Source organism: Eurypyga helias, unplaced genomic scaffold, assembly GCF_000690775.1.
Source record: "Eurypyga helias isolate BGI_N326 unplaced genomic scaffold, ASM69077v1 scaffold47900, whole genome shotgun sequence".
NCBI classification, from domain to species: Eukaryota; Metazoa; Chordata; class Aves; order Eurypygiformes; family Eurypygidae; genus Eurypyga; species Eurypyga helias.
The window spans coordinates 1-12,398 of record NW_010227244.1 but is presented as its reverse complement, the minus strand read 5'-3'; the positions used below and the strand labels follow the sequence as shown (position 1 = coordinate 12,398).

The 12,398-nt window shown below is 43.9% G+C and overlaps 2 protein-coding genes across 2 annotated transcripts; one reads left to right on the top strand and one right to left on the bottom strand.

Annotated features, from left to right (window-relative positions):
- Positions 1 to 1,290: 1,290 nt before the first annotated feature.
- Positions 1,291 to 3,552, top strand: RBM48 (RNA binding motif protein 48; the record flags this gene model as incomplete). Its single annotated transcript, XM_010155611.1, has 4 exons — positions 1,291 to 1,481; positions 1,611 to 1,756; positions 1,899 to 2,434; positions 3,466 to 3,552. Coding segments are annotated over 4 exons (960 nt in total), but the record flags the coding sequence as incomplete, so codon positions are not given.
- Positions 3,553 to 3,920: 368 nt separating this feature from the next.
- EFCAB1 (EF-hand calcium binding domain 1) lies at positions 3,921 to 12,187 on the bottom strand. Its single transcript, XM_010155600.1, has 5 exons — positions 12,037 to 12,187; positions 9,843 to 9,947; positions 8,195 to 8,346; positions 5,947 to 6,051; positions 3,921 to 3,971 (listed from the first exon to the last, which is right to left on the bottom strand). The coding sequence occupies exons 1-5, from the start codon at positions 12,095 to 12,097 to the stop codon at positions 3,921 to 3,923; spliced, it is 474 nt and encodes a 157-aa protein (XP_010153902.1). The 5' UTR covers positions 12,098 to 12,187.
- Between the last annotated feature and the right edge of the window lie 211 nt (positions 12,188 to 12,398).

The following is a 12,398-nucleotide window of genomic DNA, read 5'->3' as shown; positions in this document are numbered from 1 at the left end:
TCACCGCCTCCTCTCCTTTACTAGCATTTGTCCCTGTTCCGGAGCTTTTCCGGTTCTTCTCCCCTTGCAGCCGGGGCACATCAAAGCGTGGCCTCAGGCGGGCAGTAGACACCGGAAGGAGTAGCTGGAGCAGGGTCTGGTAAATCTGCCTCCCGCGTTGCACTCTATAAATTAATCGCTTCAGAGATCCACGTAGCACAAGTAGGCCAGTTCTATGCAAAACATAAAAGCGGAGATTGAGCTGTGCACGGGCGCGCGCGGAGCTGAATGGTGCTGTTAGTAGCCGACGCGCGGTTAGGTACGCAGTGCCGCAGCACTCGGCAGGGCTCCTGTGCACAAGGCTGCTCAGGCGTCCAGCAGCTCCGGAGGAGATGGAATAAGTCCGCTTGTCGTGGGCCTTGCCCACTGCTGGATTTGGGTTTTGTGTGGGCACCTTCTAGGGTCGACTTCAGAAAGAGAGTGGGTAGGAGTAAGCTGCCACCACACAGTTTATGTGACCTGTGTGCAGAGTATCTTCTATGATGGCAGTTTGGGAGCTGGTTTCCAGAGTGGTTCCCTCTTCGTCCTGCATATTCTGGTTTTTGAGAAGGATGTGGTGGGGTTTTGGGGCTTTATTTTTAACAAAATCAGAACGATTTCCCCTTGTTCTTATCATTTAGCTACCTGATACATGTTGTGGGCTGTCACAGAACTTTCCTTTGAGCCCGTGTTATGTGGCAGCCGTTACACAAAGCAGAAAAGTGGTTGGTTTCTTTTGTTGCTTGTATCTGTCTGAAAAACTTAGGCTGTTGGATCACTGTAGCGAGCAGACAGCTTTGCAGAAACAGTCTGCCCCAGCGAATCATAGTACTTGTTTCTTTTCCCTCCCTGCGTTGTACGTGCATGAGCTCTCTGCCTGTGAACAAGACAGGTGTTAGTGTTTCGTCTTCCTTTGACAGTGCCTTGAATTAACTGGTTAGTAGTCTGTCTTGCAAGGAAATTGGCTGGAGACACAGAGGTTTTACTCAGCAGATGGCGGTCCTCTGACCTGGTGCAGAAGAGTCAATTCTAGTCTGTGTTCTGCTTTGAGTAAGAAGCCCGAGTTCAGTTTGTGCTCAGTGAGGAAGAGGTCTCAGATAACTGCACTTACTTCTCCTGTAAGAGTCCAAAGTCAAAACAAAGTACAGAGGAATTTTCAGCATCCTGAGAGGATTTGAGGAACAGAAAACATAGAGAAAATTCTGTACTTTTGCAGTAAAGCGAGAATGTGAACATTTTAGGATACTCTTTTTTTTTTTTTTTTTCTTTCAGGTTTATACTATCAACTTGGAATCTCGTTATTTACTAATCCAAGGAGTTCCTGCGTTAGGTGTTATGAAGGAATTAGTCGAACAGTTTGCGTTATATGGTGCCATTGAAGAGTATCATGCTCTGGATGAATATCCAGCAGACCAATTTACTGAAGTTTATCTTATAAAATTCCAGAAACTGCAGTGTGCAAGGTATTGGACAGGGCACTACTGCCTCTTGCTGTCTTAATCTCCTACACCCTCTTTCTTTCCAACCTGTTAAGATTCTAGAGAGCTGAAGTCAAATCCGCAGTTTTGCCAATATATTTTAATTCCCTTCAGGGTGGCCAAGAAAAAAATGGACGAACGAAGTTTCTTCGGTAGTTTGCTGCACGTCTGCTATGCTCCAGAATTTGAAACAGTCCAAGAAACTAGAGAGAAGTTGCAGGATAGAAGGAAGTATATCGCAAAAGCAACAAATCAAAGAGGTTTGTAATTAAATTTCCTATCGAATCTTAGCATCTCATGTCATTGTTGTCTCTTCTGTAATTGCACAAAATGTGATTTTTCTTATGTGTTAGAACTACTAATGACATAAAATAGTGAAGCTACTTTTTTGTTGTTTTGAAGATTGCTTTGTGTTAAAGAAAGTAGAGGGACCGAAGAAGACGGTCTCTAGGAACTTCCAGCGTGGCTGTCCATGGAGTACGTCAGGCTCATGTGCAGTCAGTAACGGGGATACATCGTGCTTCACAAGTTCTCCCGGGGTATCCCACGACATGGGGTATCTGTCTGGGAGTCATAATCCGAGCCTGTTGATGTTTCCCCACTACAATAATGACTGTGCTAAAACTTCTGGGTACTCTGGTCAAAACCCATCCCTGACTGTAAGTGTACATCCGGGAGGACGTACTCCACCACCTTCCTTAATGCAGCAAAGAACGGTTCCGATCGATAATGGGATCGATAGGTTTATGCCTCGTACAACTCACTTGCAAGAACGTAAGAGGAAGAGAGAAGAAGGCAACAAGTTCTCCCTCGTTGGAACAAGTGTGGACAATACTGAAGTCATTATTGGTCCACAGCTTCCAGAAATACCTAAAGTGGATATGGATGATGAGTCATTGAATACTTCAGCCACATTAATTCGAAATAAACTGAAAGAGGTATGGGTTCTGAAAGTTCCGATCATTCCATTTTCAAACATACATATTATGTTCTTGTTATTTATAAAACCAGAGACCCTAAGATAGCTTGATTCGACCCTTATTCAGTACTACCAGTTTATTTGCCACCCAAAGCTACAGTTCTCAGCTCTTTCGTAACGCAGAGTACTGCAGGCCATTCCACGCCTCACCTCTTACGCTGCACTTCAGAAGGTGTTCCAGTGTCCCTGCATGGTCCTGAATGATTTTAGTAAACTACACTTTTTCCATGTGGGGAGGCATGATAGCTTTGGAGCTTGTCCTGCTGACTCCAATGTGGTACTTGTGTCTGGCTTCTGACTGAAAGGGAGTGAAAAATAATGGAGTTGGAGTTGTGTAATTTTGCTCCAACACTTCCTATGGCATTAAAAGATGTCCGGTACCGCAGATTCTATGCTGAGAGGCATGGCTTAAGCGATAGAACCTTTTGTGGAGGATATTAATCAATTAGCAGGTCAAACACTCCTAATATAACTTTCCATTTAGATTACGAGTTGAAAAAGCTCCCTTGGCTATGACTAACAAGACTGATTTGCAAGAGCTTATCTCCAGTCAAACTGATAATAAGCACCCCCTTACATTAAATGCATTTCTCAAATATGTGTGAAAACACTTTTCCTTTCCCTTTCCTTTTCTTCCTGGAATACCTGAGCTTAAAAAGCACACTGAGCCTTACTATGAAAACATCCCTACTAGGGAGAGGGGATGATACGTAACATGCTGTTACCCAGTATCTGAAATCAGTTTGTGTGGTTAACATACAAAAATGGTACTGCTAACACTTCTGTTTTCTACGTTTCACCTCTTTTCTGTTTAATGCTGTCTTTGGTGTTATTTTTTCCCCCTTTTTCTACAGGAAAATTCAGTATGAGTGTGATTACAGTAACATATCCCAAACACTCAAATGTTGAAGACATGGCCCTGCTCTAAAACTAGCATAAAAAAGGAGTGGCTACACTTCACTACAATCTCTTTTTTTCCCTCTAATTTAGGTAGCAGATTCTGTTTCAAGAACATCTGTGGAAAAGCCAGAGAGTAGCCCAGCCAAACCACTTGTAAAGCAGAGAAGAAGAATATAGATACTGCTGGCAGCATCTTCCAACAGTCCTTTTTCAAAGGATGTAGTTTAAAGTATGTTTTTATGTTAAAAATAAAACTATTTTATATTGCATTTTCAGGCAATTCTCTGTTCAAAATTGCGTCAGTTTGTTTCCTGCAGTGGACAAACCAGTTTAATATGTTACTGTTGCAATCTTGTCCTGTGCACCACATACTATAACACTTAATATCTATGATGTTTCTCACAAAGAACTCTAATGAGGTGGAGTAATAGAAGCAAATTGCGTTTATTCAGTAGCTTTTACAGTAACTTAGTTTCTAGTCACTCCTGTTTTTACCATGAAGAATGGTGAAGAGAAAAACTTTTATGCCAGTATTCCATCTGGGGTTACAGTTTATGAGTTTCCCGGAAGGTTTTCTGTTCAAATGCCATACTGCTCTGTTTACAAAGGGAGGGAAAAAAAGTAGTTAATTTTCAGTTAACTAAAAGATTTTAATTGAATCAGAAAAGATGCTAAACTAAAATGCATAAGCAGTGACAGTCCTTACGCTACTTCTTGCCTTGTAGCTTAGAAAAGGTAAATTGTATAGCATTAATGATGTCATCCCTGAGAGACCAGCCAGAGTTAGCACTGAGTGGGAAACTCAGATGGGAACTGGCAATGTGTGACCAAGGAATTATCTGGCAGGGATGGCAAGAGGGCCTGCCTGCCCAGTGAGTTAAACTGGTTGCAAGCTGGAATGCCAGAGACTGAGAGGACTTAATGTAAAGGAGTGAAGTTTCCTGGGGTGATAAGAAACACCCGCAGCGTTGCGTAGTAACAGTCTGTTGTAACGGAGTGGGAGCACTTAGGGGCCACCTTTGGGCTGCAGAACTCGCACTGGGGGAATGAACCCAGTGCAGGGCTAAGGTGCCCCTTGCTGACACTGGCAGTGTATGTATGGAATTGGCTCACGGGGCATCTTTACGGACGACTCCTAGAACTGCTTATGGTGGTAGAACTCTGTCCAATACAGTGTTTATTCTGTTTTTTTAAAGTATACTTTTAAGTAGAAATGAGTGTTTAATTTGTGCCAAGGGGGTACAATTAAAATTCCCCAACATCACCCCAGTGGGAAAGCTAGTAAACTAGGGGTTTACTTCACATAAAGCTCATAGCCAAAATTTTATTTATTGCTTTTAGGATTTGAAAGGATGTGTAAATAGGGTTCTCTTTTTAATCCTAGTGAAACTAGAGACCTAGTAAAAAGGCAACAGCTGGGTAGGGTACAGAAGAGAGTGTACAAATACTGTAAGCAAGAAACAAGCTGAGTTTTCCACCTTTTGCCATGATCACCCTGAACTGTGCACCTGCTTTATCACCAACACTGACAGGAAGCAAGTTGCTGTCTGTGCTGATCAGTAGACGCAGGTCTGTTCAGAAGTTTTTAAAAACCTTTTCACTGGTGTAAAAACCAGAGTACTTACTGGGCTTTTCCCAGACCCTTGAAAATCTTGTGACAGTCTGCCAAAAGTTTGGCCTTTTGGCAGCAGCTGCCTTGCAGCTGAGGTGATGTAATACAACTTGCAATCACGGCTGCAAGACTCTCTTCCTGTCCTCCAGCCTACCAGGTAGGAGAGATGGCAGGAAGTGGAGGTTTCCAGCTGTCTTAGACAAGTTTTCTGTTTCTAGGAATGGCTTCATGTATTTCAGAATTTTGTTTCACCATCTCTATGAAGGCACAACTTGCAGTATTTAAAAATTCGCAGTTCAATCAGAATAATGATTATGGGATTAGGAAAAAAAATATTATTACTGAGCAGAAACACTCTCCACAGTTGAACTTAACTGAGGAAATGAGCATGGTCTGAATTAGCATCTTCCAAAAAAGATAATCTGAATTGCATTAGATGTATTGCTAAGAAATAAAGCCCAGTTAGTTGTAATTAAAAACCAGCAGTGCCACTCTCTGAGATGAACAACACTCTTGAGGTATTTCTTTCAGCAAGTCACCGGCCTCTCCCAAAAGAGGCTGTAAGCGAGGTGATGGCAGCGTTGCTAGTGGTACTGAAGAAAGAGAAGGTGCATTCCTGGAGAGCTGTCAGATACACAGTTCAAGAGAACGGTCTCATTTTCTTAGTGTGAGAGGGTGCTCATTGAGGATCATTCATTCTACTGCTGCCCCGGGACAGACAAACTTGGAATAACTGTGTGTTCTTATATTCCCTGGTGCCAGCGTTGGACAGCATGATGAAACACGGGCGCTGTGAAAGGTAGATAGGAACGCTGCACGTGTGTATCTCACAGCCAAAGCGTGTATCAGCTGACCTCAGCAGACCCCGTGTCATGACAGTTAATAGCGTAACACACACAGCTCCTTAACAACAGTACAGAGAGTGTTTGCATATTTTTTTTAACTCGAGGTTGATGTACCTTTATGTCTGGCAAACATGGTCCAAAGGCTTCTAAGAGAAGATTCTCATCTCTGACTGCTTTTTCAAAGTCCGTAAAAGAAAGCTTGCCATCGTGGTCGTGGTCCTACGAAACCAAGAGGGGCACTCTTCAGCAAAGGACAGTTACCTGTAGTAATGGTATTTTTGTTTAACAGGTAATTTCTTGACATGGATTCTATTTTTAGTCAGGTCGTTTTCTTTGGGCCACCAGTCTCTGCTCAGACAAGATCTGTGTGATTTTGCCTGTACCTAAGGCACAAAGGGTGGAGCGAGCTCAACAATCTCATATGGCTTTGCTAACAGAATTCCAGATAAGGCAAAACTTTAACGTGGAAAGAGGCTGAGCATTGCATGGACCAATCTCAAACACAGTTGGACTGAGATAAATTAAAAGTAGGAGAAAATGTTAGGATATATTCTGTAGCTGTAGTCACAGATTCACAGAGTGGACGGGGTTGGAAGACTGCACCTACATCCTATTCCTAAGGCTGGAAATACTTTACCCTAGCGGTTTCTATAGTACAGGCACACCTCTGTCCTCTTTCTTTCACATCCAGCACCTTCTGGGTGCTGATGTCAGCCCACTTCTCTCATCCTGCAGAATCAGCACAGCAGAATATTCCTCTGGGGGCAGAAAAAGCATCCTTATGGTTTTAGTATTTCTGCAATTTGAAAACTTCCTGTTTCTACTGATGTGGCAGCTTAAGACATCACCAAACACTATGGTGAGCTTTAAACCATACCAAACAAAGGCTTTAAGTGAAGACGGATGGGTGCATATGGCTAGTGTTGAAGGCAGAGGGCCAAATCAAAATGTTTGAAGATCAAGCCATGGAACCATCACAGCTGGTGAGCATGCAGGGAGCACCGGCAAGAAAAGCAGAGGCAAGGAGCTGTGTAGACAGAGATTCCTGAGCAGGAAAACCTGCCACTGGATGCTTCAGAGAAACTGAAGTGGCTGGGTACCCTACACCTTTTACCCTCCTCAGCACAAGGGAGGCAGGGCATGAGCACGTTCATGACAAACACTTTCAAGCATGAGAACGGTATGATGGGGCTGGATGTATGCTCAGTCACAACACCATGGTACCTACAGGCAACTGCGACTAATTTTGAGTGATGGACTCCACAAACGCGTTTTTGGATATCTAGTAATTCGTTAGTTATTTGAGGTGGACAGCAATATCCTACTCAGACAACTGCCCAGCAGCCACAACAGATCTGGACATTGTTTAATCATGTATCATGGCTTCATTAAGTTGTCATGGAAAAGCTGAAACAGAATTATGTGCACGATTAGTTTCTAATATGTTCTTACACATAGGAAGATAGATTATGTCTGGAGCACAGTGCTTCTACTTGGACTAGCACAGCCCACCGATCAACTGCCCAGAACACGAGGGTGTTCATTTTGGATGCAACCGGCAGGCAAGCTGCATGTGTAGGTGCTCCAAAGAAGAAGGAATTGCTGAGTCACAGCTTGCCCACTGCGTGAGAGCAGACTCGGTGTTGTCAAGAACTAAGGGTCAGATGGACCTTTCAGCAGAGGCTCTGCAAAAGGAGTGGGTTTGGAAAACAGAAGATGGGATTAAATAAAGGGAGTTGGGATTCAAGAGCTGATTTTAAGTGAGATTTTTGAACACCACCATAGGATTGGAGGTTGTATTTCTTCATTTGATGAAAATGTTGAAACAGAGTCCCTGGCTGATCTGGATATCCTAGCTTAATCACAGTAATACAAGTTTTACATTAATAACCTTGAGGTTACTATTCTAGCAGAATATATAGATTGGGTAAAGACATTTCATGATCAGTTGATAAAACACAAATGTACTCAGTAACATTTAGCCACTGCAGATGTCTAATGCTGGAAAAAACGCAGCATATGCTTTGGAATTTTCCACTTTCGACTGGGCTTTTGTTTTGACTGGGCATGTGCATGTGTGTATGCACACATACACATGCTAGATTATACATAACATTTGTAATACACTCACATAATAAATTAACAGTTTCATGTGAGGATACTGGATTAGGAGTCATTAGATCTGGATTGTATTTCTGGCTTTCCTTAGAAGTCTTGTTTATCTCAAGTACATAACTAACTCCGTAGCTCAGAATCCCACAGGAAATCAGACACGGTATTTTGTTACCTCGTCGCAATGTTCTAGCATTCAGTTAATGAATGTTTGAAAGGCACTTAAGTATTACAGTGAGAAAGTACTTGCCATTTTCTTCAGTGCTATGTCTACCAAGTCCTTAATTCCCTCATCAGGATCTTCTTCTAATGGTTGTTTGAGAAGGCTGTTTTTCAGCATTTGAAACATTTCCTCTCTTGAAATGTATCCATCACCGTTCAGGTCATAAACCTCAAAACAGTCTTTTTGAAAGATAAATCAATTTAAAGTTCATACAAATTATATCACACTTTATTATATTAAAGCTGTCTCTTACCTATAGACAGAAAATGTGAATTGCATGTTGTACAGCCTATCTACTGAACCACATCATATATAATCTTTATATATGAAATATATGCATCACATTCTGATACACATGCTAGTCAATTATTGCCTATTTATCCTTCATAGTTAAAATCTATTCCTGCTCAAATGAATACTCCAGTTTACAGACACCATACTAACTTACAGATCTTAACTTCTCTGAAGGTGTCTGTTTAGAATATAGACAAGGTTTAGAAGCTCAGTTTCCCACAGCAGGGACCAGCTGTCTATATCAGGACTTTGCACCTACAAAACTCATCCTTGTTCTTTCAGAAGCTGGGTTAGAAAAGGAAGACTGAGCTGTACTAGCACAGAAAAGACAACTGAAGTATCCCTTAATGCAAAGATAAAATCCCTGTAACACAGTATTTTGAGTATCATCTGCCTAATTCCTCTTCTAATTTTTTCTACCTTGCTGGAATCAAGAAATCTACAACCATAACAACCTTTATAACCCTTCACAAAATGTATTTAAACAAACAAAGCTTTGCAGATTTGGAATACAAGGGTTTCTTTTTTCCTGACAAAGACTGTGTCTACAGTACAGTTATGGCATACACTGCTGACAGACAGTACCCTGTATCCTACACACCGGTATATTCTATAGTTTTTACACCACGTCTGCGTATTTTACTACTCACAGCTGTACCGCATTACATCCTGGGCACAATCCCAGTGACATCCCAGGCCACATTCCAGATGAATATATATAGTGCATTAGGGATGACTGATGCTGCAACCTGGGAATTATGGAAACAACATGCTCTCATTCTCCTTTTTCTATTACTATTTTTTTCCCACATGACCTTTTTTTTCTTCCCCTGCTTCTTAATATTCTAGAGTTCTTGCTATTTTTTCTCCCCTATCTTTCTCCATCATTACTGTGGAGGTTCTCAGGACCACCTTACAGACTCAGTTTTTCCATTTATGCTGAAGAACTGCTGGAATTAATGCAACTGCAGCTGTGTCCCCATTGTGCCAGTAAATGAACGCTGGCACAGGTCTTGGTTAGCCTGAGATTGTGTTATGCAGCCAGAATCAGCCTCAAGCTACATCTGCTTCTTTCTGATTTTGTGTGTGAATACAAAACCACATTCTGTCAAAACTCTACACTGTAGAACAAATGCTGGGTTTTATAAGCAACAAGCATCTGAGGTGGCAGATATGCTAACAGCAGTGAACACAGAAAAACCTGTCTCAGAGAAGCTGTTTCAGAACTCAGCTTCATTGCATCAAACGATACAGAAGACAACTCTTCAATTACCAAATACTTTATAACAGTAACTACTAAATTATAACAGAAGCAACATGTAATTTAATAGTCACACATTCAATGATTACTACTAAACACTAGCACACAGACAAACCTTACATTTAATCCTTTCTTCCAGTGTCCCCCGAAGAAATACCGATAAGCCTTCCACCCATTCCACCACACTGATGCAGCTATCGTTGTCTCTATCAAAAGTGCGGAACACTGGGAAGCGTATTGGATACATTTTAAATTTAAGGGAAATACGAACAAAGGAATGTCTTCTTAAGTTCAAAGAAAATATAAAAGCATTATTTTCTGAAGATGTTTCTCTGTTTTCACCAAGGTATGATTACCCTTCTTGACTCTTTCTAAGATGTAACAATGAAGGAGATTTTGCCGCTTAGTTTACTGATCTTCCACTCCAGAATCCTGCTGGGATAAGACATTTTGTTTGATGTGTTGCTTTCCTGACTTAACTACAGGAAGTATGCTTCCATGCAGATGTAAGCCAAACAAACAAATATCCTTTACACTAAGGCCTATTTGCCTGCAGAAGATGATTTTAAATAGCGGGGTTTGTCTCAGAGTATCTTGGAGAAACTAATCATAGAAGCAATACAGGAACACCTCTACACGCAGAGACAAGCATTTTGGAAGTGGAAAACAAAAGATTGGTTTTTGCAAACTGAGGCAGCCAGAACTCCAACAGAATGCCTCTCAGGGCCCCCCGAGCCCGGGGCAGAGCTGTCTGCCAGCAGCAGTGACCGCAGCTCTCGGTGCAGCCACCGGGGAAGAGGCAAGTGACACCATGCTGCCCTCTTCTGTCACGACACTACCCTGACTGGGATAGAGACCGCCACACGATAGCACAGCTGCCTCTCCGGCTGGTCTCTCCCGTGTAAAAGTGTGAGCTATCCCGAACTAAGGAGAAACTATTCCACATAAAGGGAAAAGAGACATCCCTTACTCCGCAGCTCCTGACTGCAGCTCCTCCTTTGTTGTCCTGACAGGGATGAGAAGGCACTATTCGTCCCATGGCATCCTCATAGCCAAGCTTAGGAAGTGTGGACTAGATCATTGGGCTGGGAGGCGGATTGGGAACTGGCTGGAGGAAGAGCTCAGAGTTGTGGTCAATGGGGCAGGGTCTAGTTGGAGGCCTGTGGCAAGTGGTGTCCCCCAGGGGTCAGCGCTGGGTCCAGCCCTACTCAATATATTCACCAATGACCTGGATGAAGGGATAGAATGTACTCCCAGCAAGGTTCCTGACAATAGCAAACGGGGAGGAGTGGCTGCCGTGCCAGAAGGCTGTGCGGCCATCCAGCATGACCTGGACAGGCTGGAGAGCTGGGTGGGGATAAATCTAATGAAATTCAATAAGGTCAAGTGGAAAGTACTGCATCTGGGGAAGAACAACCCCATGGATCAGTACAGGCTGGCAGCTGTTCTCTTGGAGGGCATCTCTGGGGAAAAAGGACCTTGGAGTCCTACTGGACAACAGGATGACCATGAGCCAACAGTGTGCCCTCACGGCCAAGAAGGCCAATGGCGTCCTGGGATACGTTAAGAAGGGTGTGGCCAGCAGTTGGAAGGAAGCTATGCCCCCCCTCTACTCTGCGCTGGTGAGGCCTCACCTCGAGTGCTGTGTCCAGTTCTGGGCTCCTCAGCTCAAGGACAAGGAACTACTGGAGAGGGTGCAACGCAGGGCCACTGACATGATGAAGGGCCTGGAGCACCTTCCATATGAGGAAAGGCTGAGAGAGCTGGGTCTGTTTAGCTTGGAGAGGAGGAGGCTGAGGGGGGATCTTATCAATGCTTATCAATATCTAAAGGGTGGGTGTCAGGAAGATGGGGCCAGGCTCTTCTCAGTGGTGTCCAGTGACAGGACTAGGGGCAATGGCCATAAACCGGAAACAGAAGGTTCAACCTGAACATGAGGAAACCCTTCTTCACTGTGAGGGTGACAGAGCACTGGAACAGGCTGCCCAGGGAGGGGGTGGAGTCTACTTCTCTGGAGACTTTCAAAAGCCGCCTGGACTTTTTCCTGTGTGATCTACTCTGGGTGATCCTGCTCTGGCAGAGGGGTTGGACTGGGTGATCTCTAGAGGTCTCTTCCTACCCCTACCATTCTGTCAATCTGTGTATCTGTGGATGAGGCTTTGAGCAACATGGTCGAGCGGAGCGTGTCCGTGCCTATGGCCAGGGGGGTTGGAATTAGATGATCTTTAAAGTCCCTTCCAACCCAAACCATTCTGTGATTTGCCTAGGCGTGCTCATTGGGTCAAAATACCTTCCTCGGACCCGTCAGTCTCACCTCTGTCCAGGATCATGTCATCTGTCATGCCGAACGCGCTGTGCAGCGTGTCTCTGAACATGTTACGGTCAAAGCCCGCAGCAGCAGAGCGGATGCTGGACTCGGCCACCAGCGTGTCGAAGAGCCTGATCAGACAGTCCACTTCGCCTTTGTTAACTGCCCAGTTAAACACAAAAAGACGTCATTTGTAACTTCAGTTGGTAAAACTGCACGACGGGCGCAGGGAAGCTACCGGGCCCGGACCCCCAGGGGTTACCCACTGACCCGATGCCCCCACACCCCCACCGCTGTTCCCAAGGGGGTGGCAGGAAGTGGTCCTGGGGGGGTGAGTCGGGCCACAGAACGCACACGGCGACAATGGG

Excerpts from the sequence above, each read along its gene's own strand:
- EFCAB1 (XM_010155600.1), bottom strand. The coding sequence starts at position 12,097 with ATGTTCAGAGACACGCTGCACAGCGCGTTCGGCATGACAGATGACATG. Across the intron at positions 9,948-12,036 it reads TGACATGATCCTGGACAGAG|TGTTCCGCACTTTTGATAGA; the intron begins GTGAGACTGACG and ends TACGCTTCCCAG. Across the intron at positions 8,347-9,842 it reads ACTGGAAGAAAGGATTAAAT|ACTGTTTTGAGGTTTATGAC; the intron begins GTAAGGTTTGTC and ends TCTTTCAAAAAG.